Consider the following 26,429-nt stretch of genomic DNA (forward strand, 5'->3'; position numbering starts at 1 on the left):
GTGGCATACACTCAATAAAATAAAATCACTGGGGGAATTTGTTGGCTTGAAGTTGCATCATGACTGATATAACCTGTGGTACTTAGATTTTTTTAGTTGTTATTAATTGCAAATAATTTAAATTTGTTTTGCGTTCTTATGCAGCTGGGCAAGAATTCCCACTGAGCACTTACTCCGAGGCTCCCCTCCCCCACCTCAAAGGCGGTATGGTCACACCATGGTGGCATTTGACCGACATCTCTACGTGTTTGGTGGTGCTGCAGATAACACATTGCCGAATGAGCTACATTGCTACGATGTGGACTCTCAGACATGGGAGGTGATCCAGCCCAGCCCAGACAGTGAGGTGAGTTGAATTGTGTACTCTACTCAAAATACATGTAGAAGAAATTGTCCCATTTTCATTGTGTTTTGAAATATTTTGATTGGTACACCATGATCTCATTTTTTCAATTGTTCTTTACAAACCATGGGTAATTCGAGCAATTTTAAGTTGCAAAAGATGCTCTTCGAAAGATCTCTGGTATGCCGTGTGACTTCTCATAGCAGTGATCTTTATATGGAATCCCTCCTTCCCCTATCTGTCCCCCTCCCTTAACTCGCCTCCCCTACCCATGGTCAGTGTTGAGTTCGTTCTTCTTGCCATTGGTTGCTTTCATGCCTTCGCTGCATGCTGATTACCAAAAGATACAGTAAGATGCATGAATGTTTGTGCTTTGGTGTTGGTTTTGCAGTACAATTTCCCACCACATGCTCTGTTCAGTTCTCTGGTTGCCTAAGTTATTTGTAGCTAAAGGATATTCTCATTTTGCAAATGAGGAGCACAGGACCTAAATTGAGTTATCTTGATAGGTACATTTGTAAACGACCAATGCATTGTTTGAACCTCACACACAGTATCGCTTCTTGGATTCCATGTTATACCAGAACATACTGGCAGTGATGTATTTTAATGTAGCAGTGGAAATTTTGTCTTGTATATTTCAGAACACACATCTGCGCAAAGAACATTTTGTTTTCCAAAGATTACTTTTGTATTTAACATATGAAAACGACCCTTCATTTATTTCCCCCTCTCAAAAGTCTGTTCTTCACGCATGTAAAAATGTATCCCAGCTTCTAAATAATTTCATGTTTTCCTGACCCAAACAATTGTTCACATCTATACAAGTATGACACAGTACAGATACCAAACACTCCTCCGTGTTACTAAAGGGGATGTAATTTACTCTTGAAATGCATATTTCACGTGTGCCTGACTATATTGGTCGATAGAAAGTGCTTGCAGTTACATGTTCAGTAGGAATGTTTTGTTTCAAAATGCTTTACTGAGTGTGTAAGTGAGGGGGATTTCTCCTATCTGACTGGCCAAGTTAGTGGAGGAGAGTGAGAATTGTGCAAATGGACCAAACAAGATTGTTATTTTGGGATAAAAACAGAAAATGCAGGAAGTACACAAGTAGTTGACATCCATGAAGAGAAAAGACAGCTCACGACCTTTCAGGTGTGTGCCTTTCATCAGAGGACAGGTGGACACCCGAAACGTCACAACCTGTTTTTCTCTTTGCAGTTGGTGGTTGACCGGTGTGTTTCCAGCATTTACCGGTGTTCTTTAATTTGAATGTTATTTTGGGACTTTCAGCACGCTCATGATGGGCCCAGGGTCTTCTCCATCTCAATTTCACAGCACACCACTCAGTGGTGTAATTGTTGAAACAGCAAAACTGAACATCACACAGCGTTCCGCTCAGCAGAATGTTTCCTTTGTTCTGTAAAGTAGAAACTCTTCGCTGTGATCGGAAGTCTGAGCACTTGTGTGTGTTGTGTTACAAGGCTGAAAAGATGTGAATTGCAGTAAAAAAACAACTTTCTACAGCCTTGTATTGGAAAACAGCTGATCATAATATTACATAAAACTTCATAGAATATACAGCACAGAAACAGGCCAGCTATTCTGTGCTGGTGTTTATAGTCCACACGACTCTCCTCCCATTTTATCTATCTGTAATATTCTATCTAATATGTTCCTGTATCTCATGCCATTTTTTTATGTGCCATAATATTCCAGTGTATCAGTCTCGCATTCATGTATGTTTTACTATCTTCAAAATCTAGGGGAGCAACTTGTACACAGAGGCAACTTATGATCCAGATTTTATGGTAAGTTGCTTATTCTATCAGTGCTACACTTGTATGTGTACAACACTAAATTTGTGGAGTTGACTCATAGTTTCTAAGGAAATTAATGCAAGGTTTGTGGGGGGAGGGGAGTTATTGTGTACGACCAGTTTGCAAAGTGCCCCAAGATTTAAACCAGTACAGTGTGAAAGGTTCGACTTTTCATAATATATTACCTGTTTCCCATGGGTTAAGGAAGCTTCTTTATTCACTCAGGTGCAAGTATTGTCGTCTTTTCACCCGGTATTTCCTCTGGAAGAGGAAGAGAAGCTATTATCTGTACAGTATACAGAGCTTTAAAGTCATTGTTTCGTGTTACCACTCTCATTAACAATGCACCTTCCCTTGTAAGTGGAGAGACAGCAGTCTTGCAAATTTGTTTGTTTTGGCATTAAGTCGGGTACAGCATTTAGTCACAGTACAAAATGTTTCTTCAGAGCCTTTGGGTTTAAGATAATGATTTCTTCCATCAGTTGCTGTATTGTGGTGAGGCCAATGCAGTGTTATTCTGCCAGACTATTAATGAGTCTGACACTTTTTATAAGTGACTTCAGTGTTTTTAGGAACATGCAGAGTTTGGCACGGTGTGCCAATTGGAGGAGGGAAACTGAAGGTGCATGTGGGGGGGGATACAAGCAGGCAATGATTCAGGGTGTTTGCGTCAAAAAGATGTGATCTATTTCCGCACTTGAGGCCAAAATGTTTATTGCTACAATGCGTTTGTCTGCTTTTTTTTTTACTGCATTTAATGTTTCTGTTCTGGTAAGTTAAAGATACCTCTGTATCAGAACTTGAGCTAGGGAGCCTGTCACAGTAACGTTAGCTCAAAAGCAAAAGCCGAGGTGGAACACGCAATGACTTTGGAAACCCCAGTCACAGACCACAAATAGGTGTCGTCAGTACTGCAGGGATCGATTTTTTCCATAGACCGAGTCTTGACACAGGGATTTCAATGCAATCTGAAATGGGGATATTTCGGCATGTTTAATATATAACAGGTGGACCTCCTGAGGCATTGCACAAGAAGGCAACAGTCCAGTTACTCTTGTGGTGTTCTCCATGCAAATATGGGTACATTCAATCATTGCAGTGATTAAGTTATAATGCAGATTTCAATGGTATGGCATTTTCCCTGTTGTAGATCTACACTAGCTTATTTTAAGCATCTAAAGTAGAAGCAGGAAGACTCAAACTTGCAAGACATTGTTTTTTTAGCTTATCATTGTCTTCTCACACAGTTCAAGGTTAATCTCTAAATGTAGCTGCCAAAGACAACAGTTAGTAATGGGTTTCATAACATTTTACTCTAAATGTTGAGGCTGAACAAACTGCTTTATGACCATCTCTGGGAATAACATTGCTGTGCTAATATGATTCATTCAGATTTGATTTACTTGTTTTGACGCATTAAAGCTTCACTTTACAAAACCTCGGACAACTGCCCCAGCTGTTAGCAACACTGATTTCTGATGAATTTGTAACTTCCATAATGGAACGACAGAAGTAATTAATGGGTCATTAATATCCCCTGAAACCGCTTCCCCCTTTTGCCACAAATCCACCTTGCAGCTTCGTCCTGGACCTGGCACGTGGGTCAGAGAAATCCTTTACATTGCATGCTCATAAGTTCTGAACCATCTGTTTGGAGACTAGTCTTAATAAATCTTGAGCTTAACCTCTATTGGGATTTTGCTGTAATTGCAGAAAGACCTAAGCATATATCATCCCTGTTCCACTTGGTCTTCGGAGACTAAGTCCAGGCTGAAGTTGCCATTCACCAGTTACTGATACGGAATTGGGACAGATACCCCTTGAATTTTCCAATCAATACCTTGAGATCTCCTGTTGAGCCGTACAATGCTATAATGCTGCATTTGGGGCAGTAATATTCTACCAATTAGCTCATTGCTGAAGATGGTGAGTAGGGTGCCAGCAGCACTGTATATGATGCAAGTCAACATAATTGAATAGGATGGGTGGCAGTAAGGCATCTCTGCATTATTCGTCTTTTAAGAGAGATGGGTTCAGTGGGTCTGTCATCTACGCTGTACTGGATCTTCGATCTGGAGTATGCATCCTGGATAAAATGCAACACTTGGCTTCCAGTACTGCTTTAAAGGACCTCTGCTTTCGCCTGACTGCTCTCCTTCTCTTTGCAGTTATCTTAACACTGTTTAATTGAATGACTGAACATGTACAATGTTTGCACATGTACATTTGCTCAGAAATGACTGATACCAGGATTAAGATGGAGGACCAGGAGCAAGTGCTGCCAACGACACTTTGCCTTGTCACCCAGGAAAACTACCTCCTGGGGAAAGATTCAGTACCTCTTGACAGCACTGGTGCCAGATTGTTTACACTATTGGGTTACCTCTGGCAATTTTGCTTTCAATCCAGGGTATTTGAACTGCAAACTGTCAAATGTGTGTGTGTATATATAAACAGTAATATAATTTCACTGGTATGCAGCAAGCTAGGAATAAGGGCTGCATATTTGTTACTTGGAGCTTTTCTTGTCTTCATCTTTATCTCCTCCCCGCTTCATTTCTCTACCTGTTCTATATAATATCCTCTTGCTTCCCTCTCATTTTTATCTTTGGTTTCTGGTCATTTTCCTGATCTGCCATAGTATCTGGGTGGTGGTGGGGGGGTATGGTTTACATATTTTAGACAGGTATTTGCATATTACTCTGATTTTGCTTGAAAGTTTCCATATAACAAATAATTTTATACAGGCAGGATGGTGCTGCAGCCCAATGGAGTGCGAACATGTTTACCGTGGAGTGGTGGGGAACAGGACAACATCTTTCATTCTCTACGTGCTGAATTTCTGACCTTAACTCTGCTTTCGTGGGAGATTGAGGGTAGATGCTAGATGCTTTCCCACAGGACGATGGTCACATCAGGGGCAGTCGAGTGCTGCTGCATCTCGCAATGCTTTCTTTTTGAGTCACCTGATGCCTCTGCGTCCACAATGAGAAAGAAAACAAAATCAGCGTGGGATACAATCTGCTGCCTGGCCTCTGGGCTGAGGGGTGCTTCATGATGCTGTTGCACGGGGGCTTGAAGGGGGAAAACAATTCTAAATGGATAAGTGCTTCTAGTTTGTTGTCTGGTATCGTTGAACAGCCATTCTGTTTAACTGAGACGTTAGAAGCCTGTTGGACTTTTTCTAGGAATGAGATACCCTTATCAAAGTAAAGTGAACTTGACTAGGACATAAAACTAATCATGCTTGGGTATGCTCAACTTTCTGTTTCATTCCCCACATTCCCTCCCCCGCATGACAGTTGGAAGTGAAAGGGTAAAATTATTGGTTGTGTTAGTGAAGATGATCTAGTCTCCGTTGTTTTGGTTAAGATCAAGTGTACAGTCCATGTGGGATTAAATGAGCTAGCTGTACATCAGTGGGTTATACGTTCAATCCCTTAAAGAAAGGCTAGTTGTTCTCCAGAGCGCAATTGTAATACTGTTCAGTACTTATCTGTGGAGGTGATTCATAATAACAGCCCCTCAACGTTCAGTATGAAGCTTGCTAGCACTATCCAATGGCAGGAAACTAGTACTGCATTCACATCACGAGGAGTAATCCATGTTTCAGCATTGTGCAGCTTCCATGCCATAATGGGCAAAGGTTTTGACTCGAGCACACCTGAGGCGTTGTTGGATGCTGTGCTTGGTAGTTTAGCTAAGCAAGCATAAAGGTTCAGCTACTGTCGGAGCAAATTCGACAGATTAAAAAATAATGCCATTTTTTTTCTTCCCTTTTTGATATCCTGGGGCTGTAAATAATTTCCTGGGTGAGAGGGCAGACAGACCTGCGATAATGCTGCTTTGAAATTTACCTACCAATGTAGAGCAAAAGCAATCTGAAGTGATGCTATCGCCCACATTTTCTCTCAATCGTTCTGGGCAAATGCTAAGTCTCCGAACAAAAGCCGGTTGAGATCAATACTTGGGCAGGCAATTGTGATCAGATGCTAACGGCCTTATACCACGTTGCTCCAACCCATTGCGACTGTGCCTGTTTTTGTTTGCATTCGCTGCAACGTGTAACCTTAACAGCTGTGGATTGGAGAACAGAATAAAAAAGTAAATCACATTCTTGTAGCTCAGCAAGTGCACAGGTTTGTAAGAATAGATCATTATAATTATTATGGATATAAGTCGCTACTTTTGCAGATTGAGAATGAGTTAAAAGGAGGATAAAACCAACAGAGATGGACCGTTGCCCTGGTGGGATAAAAAGAAACAAAGCTTTGCTCGCAGAAGATCATTGCGTTTTTACTCCATTACTAAAATGTGTACACATATATCTTTTCATTATTTTATTTTCTCTCTTGTGGGTCACGTGGCTTCCATAGTTGAGAAAATGGACACGCAGGTTATTTGTTCCAAAGTTCTTTGCCTGTCTGAATTTTGAGGAAGTGCGGAATACAAATCTAAGGTGACTCACCAGCTTGTCTCCATTTCTGTTCCTGCGTTTTCCCTTGCCATAGCAACATAGAAGATAGGAGCAGGAGTAGGCCATTCGGCCCCTCGAGCCTGCTCCGCCATTCAATGAGATCATGGCCGATCGTCCAAATTCAGTACCCTGTTCCTGCCTTCTCCCCATATCCCTTGATCCCTTTAGCCTTAAGAAATATATCTAACTCCTTCTTGAATATATTTAATGAATTGACCTCAACTGTCTTCTGTGGTAGAGAATTCCACGGGTTCACCACTCTCTGGGTGAAGAAATTCCTCCTCATTTCAATCCTAAATGGCTTGCCCCTTATCCTTAGACTGTGACCCCTGGTTCTGGACCGCCCCCCCCCCCCGCCATCGGGAACAGCCTTCCTGCATCTAGTCTGTCTAGTCCTGTTAGAATTTTATAAGTTTCAATGAGATCCCCTCTCATTCTTCTAAACTCTAGCGAATATAAGCCTAATCGACCCAATCTCTCTTCATACGTCATTCCTGCCATCCCAGGTATCAGTCTGGTGAATCTTCGCTGCACTCCCTCCATGGCAAGAACATCCTTCCTCAGATAAGGCGACCAAAACTGCACACAATACTCAAGGTGTGGTCTCACCAAGGCCCTGTACAACTGCAGCAAAACATCCTTGTTCCTGTACTCGAATCCTCTCGCTATGAAGGCTAGTATACCATTTGCCTTCTTAACCGCCTGGTGCACCTGCATGCTTACCTTCAGCGACTGGTGCACAAGGACACCCAGGTCTCATTGCACTTCCCCTTTTCCCAATCTATTGCCGTTCAGATAATAATCTGCCTTCCTGTTTTTTGCCACCAAAGTGGATAACCTCGCATTTATCCACATTATACTGCATCTGCCATGCATCTGCCCAATCACCCAACCTGTCCAAATCGTACTGGAGTTTCTCTGCATCCTCCTCACAGCACAGACGCCCACCCAGCTTTGTGTCGTCTGCAAACCTGGAGATATTACATCTAGTTCCCTCGTCTAGATTATTAATATATATTGTGAATAACTGGGGTCCTAGCACCGATCCCTGCAGTACCCCACTGGCCACTGCCTTCCACTCGGAAAAAGACCCGTTTATTCCAACTCTTTGCTTCCTGTCTACCAACCAGTTTTCTATCCAAGTCAGTACCTTACCCCCAATCCCATGTGCTTTAACTTTGCACGCTAGTCTCTTATGTGGGACCTTATCGAAAGCCTTCTGAAAGTCCAAATACACAACAGCCACTGGTTTTCCCTTATCTATTCTACCAGTTACATCCTCAAAAAATTCCAGATTAGTCAAGCATGATTTACCTTTTGTAAATCCATGTTGACTTTGTCTGATCCTGTCACTGTTTTCCAAGTGCTCTGCTATTACATCTTTTATAATGGACTCTAGCATTTTCCCCACTACCGATGTCAGGCTTGCCGGTCTATAATTCCCCGTTTTCTCTCTACCACCTTTTTTGAATTGTAGGGTTACATTAGCTACCCTCCAATCCATGGGAACTGTTCCAGAGTGTATTGAATTTTGGAATATGACCAGCTATGCAGCTACTATTTCTAGGGCCACTTCCTTAAGTACCCTAGGATATAGATGATGAGGTCCTGGGGATTTATCGGCCTTCAATCCCGTCAATTTCCCTAACACCATTTCCCTACTAATACTGATTTCATTCAGTTCCTTCCTCTCATTAGACCCTATGTTCCCCAACATCTTTGGGAGGTTATTTGTGTCCTCCTTTGTGAAGACAGAACCAAAGTATGTATTTAATTGGTCTGCCATGTCTTTGTTCCCCATTATAAATTCCCCTGATTCTGACTGCAAGGGACCTATGCTTGACTTTACCAATCTTTTTCTCTTCACACATCTATAGAAGCTTTTACAGTTAGTTTTTATGTTCCCTGCAAGCTTACTCTCATATTCTATTTTCCCCCCTCTTAATTAATCCCTTTGTCCTCCTTTGCTGAATCCTAAACTGCTCCCAATCCTCAGGTTTGTTGCTTTTTCTGGCCAATTTATATGTCCTCTCCTTGGATCTTATGCTATCCCTAATTTCCCTTGTTAGCCACGGTTGAGTCACCTTTTTTGTTTTATTTTTATGCCAAACAGGGATGGACAAATTCTGCAGTTCATCCATGCAATCTTTAAATGTTTGCCATTGCCTATTCACCATCAACCCTTTGAGTAACATTCCCCAATCTATCCTAGCCAACTCGCGCCTCATGCCATCGTAGTTTCCTTTATTTAAATTCAGTACCCAAGTCTCTGAATCAACTACTTCACTCTCCATCTTAATGAAGAATTCTATCATATTATGATCGCTCCTCCCCAAGGGGCCCCTCACAACAAGATTGCTAATTAATCCTTTCTCATTACATAATACCCAGTCTAAGATGGCCTGGGGTGGGCAGAGATCCAGGTCAGGGGATGGGAAATGGTCAGGTTCGTGGTTCCTCGACATATTGGTCCAGGAAACCATCCCGTATACACTCTAGGAATTCCTCTTCCACAGTATTGTTACTAATTTGGTTAGACCAATCTATATGTAGATTAAAGTCACCCATGATAACTGCTGTGCCCTTATTGCACGCATCTCTAATTTCCCGTTTAACGGCATCCCCAACCTCAGCATTACTGTTTGGGGGTCTGTATACAACTCCCACTAATGTTTTCTGCCCCATGGTATTTCTCAGCTCTACCCATACAGATTCCAGATCATCAGAGCTAATATCCTTCTTTACTATTGTGTTAATCTCCTTTTTAACCAGCAATGCTACCCCACAGCCTTTTCCTTTTTGCCTCTCCTTCCTGAATATTGAATACCCCTGGATGTTGAATTCCCAGTCTTGGTCACCCTGGAGCCATGTCTCTGTAATCCCAATTATATCATATATCCGTTTACACCTATTTGCGCAGCTAATTCATCCACCTTATTACGAATGCTCCTCGCATTAAGACACAAAGCCTTCAGGCTTGTTTTTTTAACTCTTAGACCTTTTGGAATTATTGTTTACTGCGGCCATGTTTGATTTACACCCTTGATTTATCTGACTTCCACTTGTGCTTTTCTCCTTCCTGTCTTTTGCTTCTATCCTTGCTTCCCTTTCCTCTGTCTCCCTGCCATTTTAGTTTAAACCCTCCCCAACAGCACTAGCAAACACTCCCCCTCGGACATCGGTCCCGGTCCTGCCCAGGTGCAAACCGTCCACTTTGTACTGGTCCTACCTCCCCCAGAGCCGGTTCCAATGTCCCAGCAATTTGAATCCCTCCCCCTTGCACCATTCCCCTAGCCACGTATTCATCTGAAATATCCTTCTATTTCTACTCTGACTAGCACGTGGCACTGGTAGCAATCCTAAGATTACTACCTTTTGAGGTCCTATTTTTTAATTTTCCTCCTAACTCCCTATATTCAGCTTTTAGGACCTCATCCTGTTTTTTACCTATATCGTTGGTACCTATATGCACCACGACAACTGGCTGTTCACCACCACCCCCCCCCCCCCCTCCAGAATGCCCTCAAATGCACAATTGCAGTCAGAGAACTGTGTGGGGCATTGATGGTGCAAATCCAAAACCTACTGCTCTGTGGCACGCGTTTGGGCATACCAATGCACTGCCCCACCATGCTGTCCTGCTGTTATAATTGTGCCCGTAGCCCCAGACTCTGATATGGTACTAACTTTTCACTTTTGGGGGCGAGCGAAAGAGTTCTTGCATGTGCAGTTGAGTGTTGAAGTTGTTTTTTGCTTCTGTGCTTGTGCAGCCACCTCTCCTCATTTGTGTACAGCCTATAACATATGAACCGGGATCAGGCAAGGCTGTGTCATCGCACCAACGCTCTTCTCGATCTTCCTTGCTGCAGTGCTCCATCTCACCCTCAGTAAGCTCCCCACTGGAGTGGAGCTAATTTACAGAACAAACGGGAAACTGGTCAACCTCCGTCGCCTCCAGTCCAGATCCAAGGTCGCCCCATCCTCTGTCGTCGAATTACAGTATGCAGACGACGCTTGCGTCTGCGCACACTCGGAGGTCGAACTCCAAACCATCGTCAACCCCTTCACCGAAGCGTACGAAAGCATGGGCCTTACTCTAAACATTCGTAAGACAAAGGTCCTCTACCAACCTGCCCCCGCCACACAGTACTGCCCCCCGATTATCAAAATCCACGACAAGGCCTTGGACAACGTGGACCACTTTCCATACCTCGGGAGCCTACTGTCAACAAGGGCAGAGGCCGACGACGAAGTCCAACACCGCCTTCAGTGTGCCAGTGCAGCCTTCGGTCACCTGAAGAAGAGAGTGTTTGAAGACCAGGACCTCAAACCGGGCACTAAGCTCATGGTCTACAGAGCAGCAGTGATACCCGCCCTGCTGTATGCCTCAGAGACATGGACCATGTACAGCAGGCACCTCAAAGCACTGGAGAGGTACCACCAACGCTGCCTCCGCAAGATCCTGCAAATCCATTGGCAGGATAGGTACACCAACGTCAGTGTTCTTGCTCAGGCCAACATCCCCAGCATCGAAGCTTTGACCACACTCGATCAGCTCCGATGGACGGGTCACATTGTCTGCATGCCCGATACGAGACTCCCAAAACAAGCGCTCTACTTGGAGCTCCGGCACGGCAAGAGAGCCCCAGGTGGGCAGAGGAAACGCTTCAAGGACACCCTCAAAGCCTCCTTGAAAAAGTATAACATCTCCACCAACACCTGGGAATCCCTGGCCCAAGACCGCACAAAGTGGAGAAGTATCTGGGAAGGCGCCGAACACCTCGAGTCTCTTTGCCGGGAGCAAGCGGAAGCCAAGCGCAGGCAGCGCAAGGAGCGCACGTCAACCCAAGCACCCCACCCACCTGCCCCTTCAACCACCGTCTGCCCCACCTGTGACAGAGACTGTAGGTCCCACATTGGACTAATCAGTCACCTGCAAACTCATTTTTAATGTGGAAGCAAGTCATCCTCGGTTCCGAGGGACTGCCTAAGAAGGGAGAAGGATAAACTCCTTTATCCTGTAATTTGGAAGTCTTCACATCACATCAAGTGCGGCAAGCTGAAAGTTAAGAAAACTCAGCCATACATCAAGAGCTAATTAAATAATTCCACCCCCCACCCCCCCCCACTCCTCCCGCCGGCAGAAATCCCCCCCATTCCCTCTTTTTTTTTTAAAAAAAAAAAACCTCCTTTGGGTACTTTCAATTCCTGTGCTCGCTGCTAGGGGAAATGTGAAGTAGACTTTGGGGATCAATCCTTGTTTGAATTTTCCTTTTCCCTGTGGGAAATGCTCTTTCTCCAAAAGCACAACTGAGATTGATAACTGGGGCCACAAGCTTATTATCCACAGCTTGATGGCTGAGAGCCCACACACTGTCATCTCACTGCCTTATTTGTGATTACTTTTGTAAACATTCCCACAATTAGCAACCTCAGTTTGCTACTTTTGTAGCTATTCGTATTAGCTAATCAAAGCGCTGCTTCAGAAAATGACTTTCTCACAGAGCATGAGAGCCATGCTCTTAATGTTCCCATTTAATTCTCTGCTCCTGAGCTCTAGTGATCTATTAGAAGTGGTTCCAGCCTGCAGTGATGACCATGTTGTGTTTCACCACTGGTGCGAGTGCTGCGTAGCTTTTTTTTTGGAAGGGCTTCCCCTAATTTTTGTTTGAAACAATAGGATTTTTTTTGTTCTGTGAAGCTGCCATAATTTTAATATTGATGATCAATAAATGGATGAGGACATCCATTAGCTGGGCATGCTGTTAGGAAAAAGAAGTAGGGGTGGGTTGCTGGAATTTCTGTCTACCTGTTCTCTCTTTCTCCTCCCACCCCTCTCCCTCTGTCACTCCCCAACGGGATCAAGCACTAGAGGTAGCATACTGTGGGGATTAGAAATAGTGATAGAATGAGGGGAGAGAGGAAAATGATTGTTTGTCATTGATGCAATGATGTGAAAGACGAAACGTTGCACTTGTGCAGTGGGGAACTCCTGAAATTGGGGTTGATGCACACTTATGGAGCAGAATAGAGAGATTTCTAAAATGCATTCAGTTTGTGCTATATCCAACTGACTTGAGTGCTTGATGTGATTGAATAGAGGAAGCTTTGCCTTTAACCAAACTCTTGTTCACCTGACTTGAGACAGTGGGTGCATAAAATTAAAGTTCTTCCGATTCCATTTGCAGCAACGATATCACTCTCTTATCTTCTCTAATTTCCTCCTGCACCCCCTCCCCCCCGACCCCAGTAAAAGATTTTTCACCAACAGTGAAAGGAAGAGTAGACAAGTGATCTTAAAAGTTACTTCAGCCCTGAAATGCTTTCATCCTTTCATTTTTCAGATGCCCAGTGGAAGACTTTTTCATGCTGCAGCAGTTATTTCTGACGCTATGTATATCTTTGGTGGGACAGTGGACAACAATGTGAGGAGTGGCGAGATGTATCGGTTTCAGGTAGGCAATGAGCCAAATGCTTATATATGCACACACACACTTAGTGCATTAGGCCCTATTTTATAAAACAAAGGGTGCCTGATGCGAATGATAGGCACTAAATCTCAAAGAATGGATAGTTAGGAATGTGCGACAAGACTAAAGCACTGAAGTTAAATCGTATCCTAAATTATAAAAGTGAAGCTGAAGCTGGCTAGGCATGTTCACTGAACTTCAATGTATATCACTGCTTTCAAGCACACTTTAAGTAGTTATTCCTTGTAGTATTAAACGTGTGAAGAAACTTAGAGGTTCTGGACATTCGCATGGCTCACTGTAGTTATACTGCACTGTGGGACTTCGGCAAAATTACTGTGCTGCATGATTTGCACTGCCAGTATTGTATATTTTTTATTCAGTTTCAAAAGATTAATCGCTGCAGTATTAAAGAACAAAAAAATACATAAGAACATGAGCCATTGCTGCATCATAGTGTAATAGGTTATGGACAGTTGTGGCATCACGCAAGCATCATGGCTTGATTTGTTTCTTTGTAGTTATATGAAAGTATTTTAATCAAATCATTTGCAATATTTCTTAATTTTTTGTGCAACTTTATTTTCAACAAGTTTTTTTTAAGTTTCTTGCCTAATGTTTAGTTTCTAGTTGCTGAGGAAGCTGATGCTAGATGATGCACTTTGGTAGGAAAAATAGAAACATCACCTATACCTTAGAAAATAAGGAACTGAATGGGGTAGAAGAGCAAAGGGATCTAGGGATACAGGTGAACAAATCATCATTAAGAGGAGCATCACAGGTCAGAAAAACAATTAAAAATGCTAACAAAGCACTGGGATTTATCTCTAGGGGTATAACATTCAAAATTAGTGAAGTTATGTTAAACTTTTATTGAACCCTGGTCTGGTCAGGCCACACTCCGAGTGCTGTGCACAGTTCTGGTCTCCATACTTTAAAAATGATATAGAAGCACTGGAGAAAGTGCAAAATAGATTTACAAGGATGGTACCAGAACTGAGAGATTATAACTACCAGGAAAGATTGAACAGGGCTTTTTTCTTTAGAAAAGAGAAGACTTGGAGGTGACCTGATCGAGGTCTTTAAAATTATGGGCCGGATTTTCCGACCCTCATGGGTGTGTACGAGGTGTTTAAGCACCCGTAGGGGCCTCACAAGTGCTGGTTTTAGGCATGTGGAGCACATGCGCTGAAATCCAGCATTTGCGATCTGTCAAGAATTCTCTTGTCAGATTCTCCGCCTGCCCGAGAGAAGGGCCTCCACAGGCAGGGAGTTCCGCTTTCTGCACAACTTCCACCCGCTGAAAACCTTTAAAAAAATTTACACCTGGTAAAAGCAACGTAAGTCCTGCTTTTACCAGCATAAGAGTTTAAAAAACTAAATTTTTTCACTCATTTATAATTTAAAACTACTTTTAAAAAAGGTAAATTCATTTTTAGCCCTGTTTTTAAAAAAAAAAAAAAACTTTTTTCAAAAAGTTTAGTTTTTGTTTAAAATATTTAATTGAATGTAATTTTAACTAATTTTAAATGTGATTTAAAAAAAAATTGATTTAATGTTAACTATATTTTTAAATGTGATCCCTATTATGTCCGTGTATAATTGAGACACGGACTGCAGGAGTTGATTATAACAAGTCTTTACTGAATGGAGACAACCTGGAAACAAACTACAGAAGCCTGCTAGGGCCTTTTATACAGGGGTGGTCACTGCCGGTACTGCAGTCTGAGACCAGTTATTCCCTTAAAGGTACATACACAACAATTCCTCCCCTTTTTAGATAAACAGTACATAACATTCATTTAACAACTAAATAATAACTAATTACAATTACGGTTGCTAGATACATTGGTTGAAGTTAAGCAATTATAAGTTCAGTCTTTGAGGAGGCTTCCTGATTCTGTCTTGATAACGCCTCTGGGATATCAGGTTCTTCTGGCAAGGTTGAGTCGGGATCAATGTCGTTGTTTGGTTCGTCTGCTTCCAATATCACCGATTCTGCGGTAGATGCAATTGGTACTTCGGTTTCATCGCCAGGTGTATCAGATCGTGGTGTGGAGTTGACGTTTTCCAGTGACTCTAGAATCTGGTCAGCATGGCGTCTTGCAATGCTCTCTCCAATGTCCACGGTATACATTAGAGGTCCTTGCCGTGTACAGATCGTTCCTGGCTGCCATTTCTCTGTGCGGTAGTCCCGGGCCAAAACTGGTTGACCTATCTTAAAACTCCTGGTCGGCCTTTCATTCATATTCTGAAACTGCCTGTTCTCCACATCTCTTCTGACGTTTGGCTTAACCAGATCCAAGCGGCATCGTAGTCTTCGATGGAAGAACATCATGGCTGGAGTTTGGTTGGTAACCGCATGTGTCGCATTCCGGTAGGCAAACAAGAAGTTATCCACCTTGTGTTGTAGGGGTATATCTTCATTACACATTGCCTTGATAGCCTTCTTGAATGTTTGAACAAATCTCTCGGCCAATCCATTAGTGGCTGGATGATACGGGGCGGATGTGTAATGCTTAACACCATTGTTCTTTAAGAACCTCCGGAACTCTTCAGACACAAACTGTGGTCCATTGTCAGAGCAAATCTGTTCAGGCAGCCCATTCCTGGCGAATATGGTTCGTAAGACTGTGATAGTTTTTTCTGTGGTGGTTGAGGACATTTTTATTACCTCTGGCCACTTTGAATGTGCATCCACCGCAATTAAAAACATCGAGTCCATAAAGGGACCAGCAAAATCAATGTGCACCCTTTGCCATGGAGATGAGGGCCACTCCCATGGATGTAGAGGGGCTTGTGGTGGGGCGTTTTGGACCTTCTGGCATCCTGTACAGCTCTTGGTCATCTCTTCGATTTCTCTATCAATTCCCGGCCACCACACAAACGCTCTGGCTAAGTTCTTCATTTTTACCCCTCCCAGATGACCCTCATGAAGCTCATTGAGCACTCTATCCTTCAATTTGGGTGGAATTACTACTCTGGATCCTCACATCAAGGTTCCTCTGCACACTGACAGCTGTTCTCTTCTCGGCGAGAATGCTGGCAGCAGTGGTTCGCCATGTGCTGGCCATCCCTTCACCGTTAAATCATAGACCCAGGAGAGTGTCGGGTCATTTCGTGTTTCCTTTTCTATGTTTGCATTCGTCACAGGGAGACATTCGACTATAGTCGAGTGAAATAACTCCACTGGATCCACTGCCAGTTCTTCTTCCACCGTCGGCAACGGTAGGCACGACAATCCATCAGCATTCCCATGCTGTTTAGTTCCTTTGTACTCGATGTCATATTGGTGTGCCCCTAGGAAAAGGGACCACCTCTGTAGCCATTGTGCCGTCATTATCGGTACGCCCTTCTGAGGGTTGAAAATGGAGACGAGAGGTTGATGATCAGTTAGTAGAGTAAATTTCTGACTGTGCAGGTAGTGATTGAACTTCTTCACCCCCCACACCAGGCTGAGGGCCTCTCTGTCAATCTGGGCGTAATTACGCTCGGCTGAAGTTAACGAGCGTGACGCAAAAGCTATCGGCCTCTCTGAACCATCAAGGAATTTACGTGACAGTACCGCCCCAATGCCGTAGGGAGACGCATCACACGCCAGTCTTATCGGTAGTGATGGGTTGTAGTGAGCCAATACTTCTCTTGAAGTGATTAGGTCCTTACTCTTCTGAAAGGCCCGCTTACATTCATCGCTCCATTTCCATGCTACTCCCGTTCGTAGTAGGGCGTTCAGTGGATGCAGAATTGTGGACAAATTCGGCAAAAACTTATGGTAGTAATTCACCAATCCGAGGAATGACCTCAGTTGCGACACACTTTCAGGCGCTGGAGCCTTAACTACCGCTTCAATTTTGTCAGGGGACTTATGCAACCCCTCTTCATCAATCACGTGGCCACAATACGATATCTGTTTCTTAAAAAACTCGCACTTGGGGCGATTGGCTCGTAGCCCATGTTCACGTAGTCTAGTGAGCACCTGCTCTAGGTTGGCAAGGTGTTCACTGTCATCTTCACCTGTCACTAGGATGTCGTCCAAGTAACACTGAGTCCCCGGAATCCCTTGCAGGACTTGTTCCATCGCTCTTTACCATATCGCCGGAGCTGATGCTACTCCGAATACCAGTCGATTATACTGGTAAAGACCTTTGTGAGTGTTTATTGTGAGATACTTCCTAGAGGATTCTTCAACCTCCATCTGCAAATATGCTTGTGCTAGGTCAATTTTTGTAAAACGCTTCCCTCCAGATAGTGAGGCGAAGATATCTTCTATCCTTGGAAGAGGATATTGTACTGTGTGAAGGACTGGGTTCATCGTCACCTTGAAGTCCCCACAGATGCGAACCTTCCTTGGCTCCTCAGACTTATTGTTTAACGGTTTCTTCATGACAGGAACGATGGGTGTCGCCCACTCGCTCCAGTCTGCCTTAGATAACACGCCTGCATTCTCCAGATTCTCCAGCTCTGCCTCGACGGCTGGGCGAATTGCATATGGTACCGGTCTTGCTTTGAAAAACTTGGGAATTGCATTCTCCTCTATTTTTATCGAGGCGGTTATGCCTTTAAGAGTTCCCAGTTCTTGTTGAAATACCTCTTTGGCGTCAGCTAAGATTGTTGACAATCGTCCAGGGGTGACGTCGTCATCCTTTTTACCAGCCACCGTCAGTGCCTGAATGGAGTGTCAGTCTAAACTTATCTTTCTGATCCATTCATGTCCCAATAACGGTGGTCCACCATCTTGCAGAATGTAGAGATACAATTTCCGTATTTTCTTGCCGTTGTATTCGACAGGCACCCTTATTTTTCCTCTGGGGTATACTTTTTGCCCCGTATACGTCCTCAAGACAATGGATTTCTCTCTCAAGGGTATGTGTGATAATAGCCGCTCGTAGTCTTGTCGATTCATGACTGTTAGAGCTGATCCTGTATCCAATTCCATTTTGACTTGGGACCCTGCTATCGTGAGGGTGACCCAAATGGTTCGGTGATCCTCTTTTGCGATTACGTTGTGAAGTTTGAGACAGCTTAGTCTCTTGTTCCCGGATCCACTATCGCTCGCCTGGTCTTCGGAACTACTGTCCGTCATCTTTTGTACTTTCCTGTACGGTTCCTTAGTGTAGTGATCAATAGCATGTCATTCTATAGTGGACACTAGGTGGAGCCGTATATAGCTGTATGTATATAAGACTACACTACCCAGCTGTATAGATATTAAAACTACATTACCCATGAGGCACTAGGCTACCCACAAAGCAACAGTCAAGATGGCAGCCTACACACAGGAGCACACATGCTGCATCTCTACAGATACTGTACCTAGAGAACGTGTACTGAATAAATGACTAGCTAGAAGCTAGCTGTGTTCATAATAAGAATGTCTAGTTATTAATGAACATAACACTTAGTAGCCTTTTTGTTGTCGTTGGTCTTCTTCCCAGACCTGCAAACTCGTGCAATGTGTCCCATCTTTCCGCATTGCCTGCATATTTTGTCCTTGGACCAGCAGTCCTTCTGGTCATGGTTTGTTCTGCCGCAGCGATAACATTTTGCAAATCCCCGTGTCATTTCGTGGGTGCCGTATTCCTGTGGCTTTTGTTGTATTTCCGCAGCTCCCCTTGCTGCTGCTTCGTACGATACTGCCACGCTGAAAGCCTTATCTAGCGTCAGCTCTTTCTCTGAGAGTAACCTCTTCTAGGTTCCTTCACTCAGGAGTCCACAGACAAATTTGTCCCGTAAGGTATCTGCCAGTCCTGCTCCAAACTGGCAGTGCTTTGATGGCTTGCGTAGTTCCGTAAGGTAATCAGCATTGCTCTCATTTTTATGCTGATTTCTCCTGTGGAATTTAAATCTTTCTGCTATCAGCAGCGGTGTAGGATTTAGGTGTTCCTGTAGGATAGCAACAATTTCGTTAAAACTCTTCGCCTTCGGTTTGGCTGGAGTAATCAGGTCCCGCAATAGGCCGTACGTTCTTGCGCCCATTAAATTTAGCAATACCGATGCCTTTTTCTCATCGGCTATTTCGTTTGCCTCGCAATATACCTCTACTCTTTCCACATACGTGGTCCAGTCTTCTATTGCATTATCGAAGGCAGTGATATCGCCAGTCTTTGGCATCTTGAAAATCTAAGATGGCGCCTCCCGCGCTTTGCCTTTGTCCCCGACGGATCAAAATGGCGCCTCCCGCGCTTTTCCTTCTTCCCCGCCGAGTTAAGATGGTGCCTCCCGCGCTTTGCTGCCGCTGCTGCCAACGCTGTTGCTGGCGATTATATTTATTTACTATCCTGTAATGGCGACGCCCTATGGTCTTCGCGCCTCCCCGATCGCTGCTGCCAACGCCGCTCTCCGCGGTATTTTTATTTTTCTATCGTGCTTCAATATTTGCTCCGTTAATTGAAGAACCATTCCCGTCGTGGAGCGGACACTTCCCTCCCTCTTCTTAGGTCCGAATGCTGCCCGGCTTCGAAGCACCGGCCGCGCCCTGTGTGCTCCACCCTCTCTCTCTCTCTTTGCTTCCCGACTCGCTGCCCGGCCCCGTTGCAGAGCCACCCGATCGAGCTCTAGCCCGCCGCAGCCCAGGAAGGATCAGTGCACTACCTGCCACCAGCCCGATTAGCTGGGAAACCACAGACTGGAGAACCAAGCCTGGCTCTCGACAGTTTCTCCTGCACTTTTCAATTCGATGATTTGGAGGGCGGTTGCCCACGGTCGACGCCCGTTTCTCGAGTTTCTTTGGATTATTTTTTTTTCTTTCTTCTGGCTTCGACCTTCAATAACGTCATCTGAGGTGCTGCCGAGTTGCAGGTAAGTTCGTTTCTTACTCGTCGCCAGTATTATGTCCGTGTATAATTGAGACACGGACTGCAGGAGTTGATTATAACAAGTCTTTACTGAATGGAGACAACCTGGAAACAAACTACAGAAGCCTGCTAGGGCCTTTTATACAGGGGTGGTCACTGCCGATACTGCAGTCTGAGACCAGTTATTCCCTTAAAGGTACATACACAACAATCCCCATTCATACTTTTGACAGACCTATGCGTAGATACCTGTCAAAAGTGTGAAGGGGGATTCCCTTCTTTGATTGGTTCCCCGTGGCCCACGTGATCTCAGGGGCGCTTGTGAACCACATGCGCCCCTGGGATACCTGGGCCTCTGCACATTTCGTAGAGCAGAGGCCCAGGATTGGTAGTCTCGGGATCTACGGAGCCAGCAGGTAAGTGCGTAGGTTTTTTCCGATCTGAGGCATCCGCACACAGGAACCCTCCGATCGAAAATTCAGGGCCTATGAATGGGTTGGACAGGATAGATGTGGAGCGAATGTTTCCACTTGTGGGAGAATCCAAAACTGTGGGCCATAAATACAAGATGGTTACAAATAAATCCAATAGTGAAATAAGGAGAAGTTTCTTTACTCAGATTGGTTAGAATGTGGAACTCCCTACCATAGGAAGTGGTTGAGGCAAATGGCTTAGATGCTTTCAAAAGGAAACTAGACGAGTACATGAGAGAAAGGGGAACAGAAAGACATGCTGAAAGGCTGAGATAAGGCGTCTCGTGTGGAGTGCAAGCACAGACTATAACAAAATACTGCGGATGCTGGAAATCTGAAATAACAACAGAAAACGCTGGCAACACTCAGCAGGCCAGGCTCCACGGATGCTGCCTGGCCTGCTGCGTGTTTCCAGCGTTTTCCGTTGTTATTACAAGCACAGACTAGTTGGGTCGAATGGCCTGTTTCTGTGCTGTATAATCTATGTAATTCTATGTGTTGTCAGTTGTGCAGCACCTGCACATGTTGCATATTCAAATCTCTGACTTTCAATTCCAGTTTTCCTGTTATCCAAAATGCACTTTACATGAAGATTATGGGAGGCTGTGGGAGAACAGGCAGTTCTGTGATGTGGAATTCATCCTAGGAGAGGTAAGAGATTTTGTACTAATCCTAATTCACACCAGCATTTTCAGCAGTGTTGAAATTTGGTTAATGTGGGAAGGGAAGACTGCTTTTAAAAGAAGATTGAGTGATGCAATGTGAGAACTTTGTTCTCTCAGTTCTAGAGCTTGTTGTGATCCAGTGTAGTCTGGTGATTCTTTGATAGGTTTTGTCATCTCTTAGGACCTCATCTACCCCAGTTGATAATGTGTCTTACGGGTGGAGTATTAATCATCATTGTGTCTGACCTGATACCAGAAAGAAGAGCGAGTTAAAGGGCATATAGCACTTGTCACAGCTCGAAGCAAGTGGTTAAGAAAGAAGATTGCCCAGGCCAGAGATCGGCTGAAGCAGGTAGGTAACCTATGAACTAATTGAAAGACTCTAGGATTTTTGAAAAGCCTCTACTGTGCTTTGCTGAGCTGGTCTCCCAAATGTTGCTGAAGATCGCACGATTTGAAAAAGAGGAATCCAGACATCTGGATCATGTGTTAAACCCTGATTAACATTGAAATCAATGGGGGGGAAAAAGAAAATCAGGCGCTGTGCAAAACTGGCTGCCGAATCCCTGAGCCTGTTTCACGCAACTGGGGTAGACCAATTTCTCCCCCGAAGTGTGGTTTAACCGATGCATTATGCATATCCTACCTTATTTAATTGCTTTTCTACACTGTTTAGATATTGCTAGCGTTAAGTCCATTATTACTCCTGGGTGTCTCTTTTTGAGTTACCTTGTACTAATTCTGTTTCATTCATTTCTGTATTTATGTTGCATGTTATTTTGTCCTATTGTTAATGGTGAAAATAATGGCATTTGTGAATGTTTTCTTAATGTCAGTTGGCAAATAACCAATTTCTTCCTGTACTATCAATTTGACATTGATTTTAATTTTTACCCCAATATATGCACCTCCTGGCCAACAGAAAGCCAAGCAGGAAACCACAGTTGAAGAAGAAACAGCAGGCACTAACTTGAAACCGACACGGTCCCTACTTCAGCTGGAGGTGGTGATCCGTGAAGCTGAGGCACAGCCATTTGAGATCCTGATGCAGTTTCTCTACACAGACAAAATCAAGTACCCACGGAGAGGTAATGTTCAATTTTCTGCAGCTAAATAAAATCCCTCTAAATTCTATTTTTTAAAAATTAAACCTCACCTGCCTGCTTGATTTCAGACATTGAAGGCACTCTGATTGCTTACCCCTTTCTAAACTCTGACATTCAGAATCAGTTTTATCTACAGAATTGCTCAAACTTCCCCCTTCCATCTACAAGGCACAAGTCAGGAGTGTGATGGGATACTCTCCACTTGCCTGGATGAGTGCAGCTCCAACAACACTCAAGAAGCTCGACACCATCCAGAACAAAGCAGCCCGCTTGATTGGCACCCCATCCACCACCTTAAACATTCACTCCCTCCACCACTTGCGCACCATGGCTGCAGTGTGTACCATCTACAAGATGCACTGCAGCAACACGCCAAGGCTTCTTCAGCGGCACCTTCCAAACCCACGATCTCTCACCTAGAAGGAGAAGGGCAGCAGGTGCATGGGAGTACCACCACCTCCAAGTCACGCACCATCCTGACTTGGAAGTATATCGCCGTTCCTTCATCGTTGCTGGGTCAAAATCCTGGAACTCCCTCCCTAACAGCACTGTGGGAGTACCTTCACCACACGGACTGCAGCGGTTCAAGAAGGCGGCTCACCACCACCTTCTCAAGGGCAATTAGGGATGGGAAATAAGTGCTGGCCTTGCCAGCGATGCCCACATCCCATGAATGAATAAAAAAAAAAAAATCATTATTTCCTGCGGTGACTTTGTTAGTAAAAACAGCACGTAACGGAGCCATGTAGTCAGGTTTGATTTCTAGTTTGTTATCTCGTTTTAAATAGGGTGACACGAGGGGGGGAAATCGGTCAGCATTCCCACTGCTGATCACTATCCATCAATCACCGCTGTTAAGAGTGTGGGTGTGGATATCAAGGATAGGATCTGGCCCATTTACAGTGCTGTCACATTTGAATAGCCAGCCAACACGTACTGGCTAAACTTGCGCAAAGAAAATGACCGCCTTCACATTACATGAGGGCAGCTGTGCCTGTGGAACTGCACCCTAACAGCTGAATTTATCTTTGTGGTTTTTCTTAATTTCTGGCAGATCTTATTTAAACAGAAAATAACTCTAATACTTGGCTATGATGGTGTATTATTTGGGTAGTAAATGACTGGCATAAATCTATCTGTTGCCCATTTCATTATCTGCACTTCTAAATGATGTGGCTATGCTGGATACTGTCCAGTAACCCTACAGCTTCTGAGCTGAGCATTGACCACAAATAGAACGTGATACAGGAAACTTTGTGCTATCCGGCACCCACGGGACTGAGCTGCTGCCGTTGCCTCAAAACTGCCGTACTCTCCAGAGTTAATGTTGAGAGATACGGAGATTCTTATCTCCGTATTTGACAACAAACACTGTTGCTTAGCAACAGCTTCTAAACACTCGGGTGTGGCCCTAAAGCTCTGTAGCTGAAGCTGTTGCTATAGCTACAGACCTTGCACAGCTTGACTGTTCAAACAAAGCAAAAAAAGAATAAAAAACGGCTGCTGATTTTTGCTGGTGGCTCCAGATTGCCGGATAGCTCACCTCCGGATAGCACAAAGTTTCCTGTAGTAGATTTATGGATCTCCTGTGGCATTGCACACTCCTTGTAAATTGTAAAATAGAAGACTCGCTGTAGGGCAGTTTGCCTGATGCGCTTAGATTTTTTTTTGCTTGAACTTGTGTTTCCTATTGCTATGTATGGTAGTGTAGCGGTTTTGTTATCGCACTCATAATCTTAGAGAGCATGAGTTCAAATCCCACCAAGGCAGTTGGAGAATTTGAATTCGGTTTATTAAAAAAAACTGGTATCAGTAAAAGTGACTGTGAAGCTGTCGGATTTTCGTAAAAACCCAAGTGGTTCACTAATGTCCTTTTAGGGAAGGAAACCTGCCGTTCTTAACCGGTTTTGCCTAATATGTGACTCTAGTCTCACACCAACATGGTTGACTCTTAACTGCCCTCTGAAGTAGCAAGTTCCTCAGTTGCATCAAACCATTCAGCAGCTTAAGAAGGCCCACCACCACCTTCTCAGGGCAACTAGAGATGGGCAATAAATGCCGGCCTCGTCAGTGAAGCCCACATCCCGAGAATGGAAAATAAAAGGAACCAGAATGAAACTCTAGGGGTAAGAACGTGCTCCTGTGTATGTTCCAGGTAAGTAAGGTTTTGTTTTCATCCCTGTCTTAAATATTCCCATTTTAGAGGGCCTTTCCCTGTGCGCATCATGGGCTGAGTACCTTACAGTGCATAGTATAATAGCTTCCTGCTCCTTTCACAGATGTACCTTACAGTGCATAGTATTATAGCTTCCTGCTCCTTTCACAGATGTACCTTACAGTGCATAGTATTATAGCTTCCTGCTCCTTTCACAGATGTACCTTACAGTGCATAGTATAATAGCTTCCTGCTCCTTTCACAGATGTACCTTACAGTGCATAGTATTATAGCTTCCTGCTCCTTTCACAGATGTACCTTACAGTGCATAGTATTATAGCTTCCTGCTCCTTTCACAGATGTACCTTACAGTGCATAGTATTATAGCTTCCTGCTCCTTTCACAGATGTACCTTACAGTGCATAGTATAATAGCTTCCTGCTCCTTTCACAGATGTACCTTACAGTGCATAGTATTATAGCTTCCTGCTCCTTTCACAGATGTACCTTACAGTGCATAGTATTATAGCTTCCTGCTCCTTTCACAGATGTACCTTACAGTGCATAGTATTATAGCTTCCTGCTCCTTTCACAGATGTACCTTACAGTGCATAGTATAATAGCTTCCTGCTCCTTTCACAGATGTACCTTACAGTGCATAGTATTATAGCTTCCTGCTCCTTTCACAGATGTACCTTACAGTGCATAGTATTATAGCTTCCTGCTCCTTTCACAGATGTACCTTACAGTGCATAGTATTATAGCTTCCTGCTCCTTTCACAGATGTACCTTACAGTGCATAGTATTATAGCTTCCTGCTCCTTTCACAGCTGTACCTTACAGTGCATAGTATTATAGCTTCCTGCTCCTTTCACAGATGCCAACAAAAACTTTTATTTTTACTTATTTTGAAAAGAAAATTAGGTAAATGTTCTGCTCATCAATATGAGCAATGGTGGTGGGGAATGGAAATATTTCCACTTTCTACTTTACTGTCAACATAAAGCACTTCCAGGTCTGATACTATATGGATTAAGCACCAAATCCTGTTCCTGAACAGTATTGTCATGGCTGAAATATTTACACTGTGTTGTCTTCTATGTCATGTAGGTCATGTGCAGGATGTCTTGCTGATAATGGATGTTTACAAGCTTGCCCTGAGCTTTCACCTGGCTCGACTGGAACAGCTGTGCTTACAGTACATCGAGGCCTCAGTTGACCTTCAGAATGTACTCACTGTGTGTGAGAATGCCAACAAATTACAGCTGGACCAGCTAAAGGTATGTGCCCCATGTGGTGAGGACAAAACGGCCAAATGGCTTTATATAAAAGTGCTATTTGCCATTTACAATCTCACTGTTCCTACCACAGGGAGTTAACCTGTTTGCCCCACCGTATTGCATATGCATTGAGCTACTGGGCAGTCTGTGCCCAGCAGAGATTAATACCGTCACTGTTTAATTAACTTCTGAGCAAGCTGTTTCCAGCATAGTGATTAACTTTACAGCTGGACTGGTGACTGCTTGACGTTAGCGCTTGCTACCAAAGGTACAAAGGTGTCCCATTCCCTAACACTGACTTCACTTACTTGGGATGAGTCGCATCCCTCTTCTCAAGCAGCAAAAACAAATGAGTTCTGTTCTTGCAGTTATCAGTAGTGAAGGCAAGTGGTGCTCAGTGCACACTGAATCATTTCAGCAACTGTTTCAATATCCTATTTGTTTCAGGAATACTGTCTGAATTTTGTGGTGAAAGAATCGCACTTTAACCAAGTGATAATGACCAAAGAATTCGAGCATCTTTCCACCTGCTTAATTGTGGAGATTGTAAGAAGGAAGCATCAGCCCCCGACACGGATACATTCCGATCAGCCTGTTGACATAGGTAATATGTGTGAAATAAACATTTCTTTTACGCAATTCTTTCTTATATTAGTTCAAGGCAAATATAATTTTTTCCCTTTCTGTTTTTCACCACTTCCACTTTGTAAAGATGTACAAAATATTCCCCAAGCTTGATTACTGCCTTCTGCAACTCAGTGACCTACTGGTATAACTGCTTCCGGGTTATTCTCCCCAACTGTTGCCCTCACTGTGGGGCGATACTTGTTCCTTCTCAATA

The 26,429-nt window shown here is 43.8% G+C and overlaps 1 protein-coding gene across 1 annotated transcript in view; it reads left to right on the forward strand.

Moving 5' to 3' along the window:
* Positions 1 to 26,429, forward strand: part of lztr1 (leucine zipper like post translational regulator 1) — an 82,377-nt gene that overhangs the window by 33,814 nt on the left and 22,134 nt on the right. The window contains exons 9-16 of the mRNA XM_085961919.1: positions 145 to 346; positions 2,116 to 2,160; positions 12,991 to 13,101; positions 20,942 to 21,034; positions 21,305 to 21,400; positions 21,971 to 22,136; positions 25,419 to 25,588; positions 26,036 to 26,192. Coding sequence (XP_085818045.1) covers positions 145 to 346; positions 2,116 to 2,160; positions 12,991 to 13,101; positions 20,942 to 21,034; positions 21,305 to 21,400; positions 21,971 to 22,136; positions 25,419 to 25,588; positions 26,036 to 26,192 — 1,040 coding nt within the window. The remainder of the gene's footprint in view (positions 1 to 144; positions 347 to 2,115; positions 2,161 to 12,990; positions 13,102 to 20,941; positions 21,035 to 21,304; positions 21,401 to 21,970; positions 22,137 to 25,418; positions 25,589 to 26,035; positions 26,193 to 26,429) is intronic.

Source organism: Somniosus microcephalus, chromosome 19 (genome assembly GCF_052327205.1).
Source record: "Somniosus microcephalus isolate GS21.2 chromosome 19, FLI_Smic_1.0, whole genome shotgun sequence".
Taxonomy (NCBI): Eukaryota; Metazoa; Chordata; class Chondrichthyes; order Squaliformes; family Somniosidae; genus Somniosus; species Somniosus microcephalus.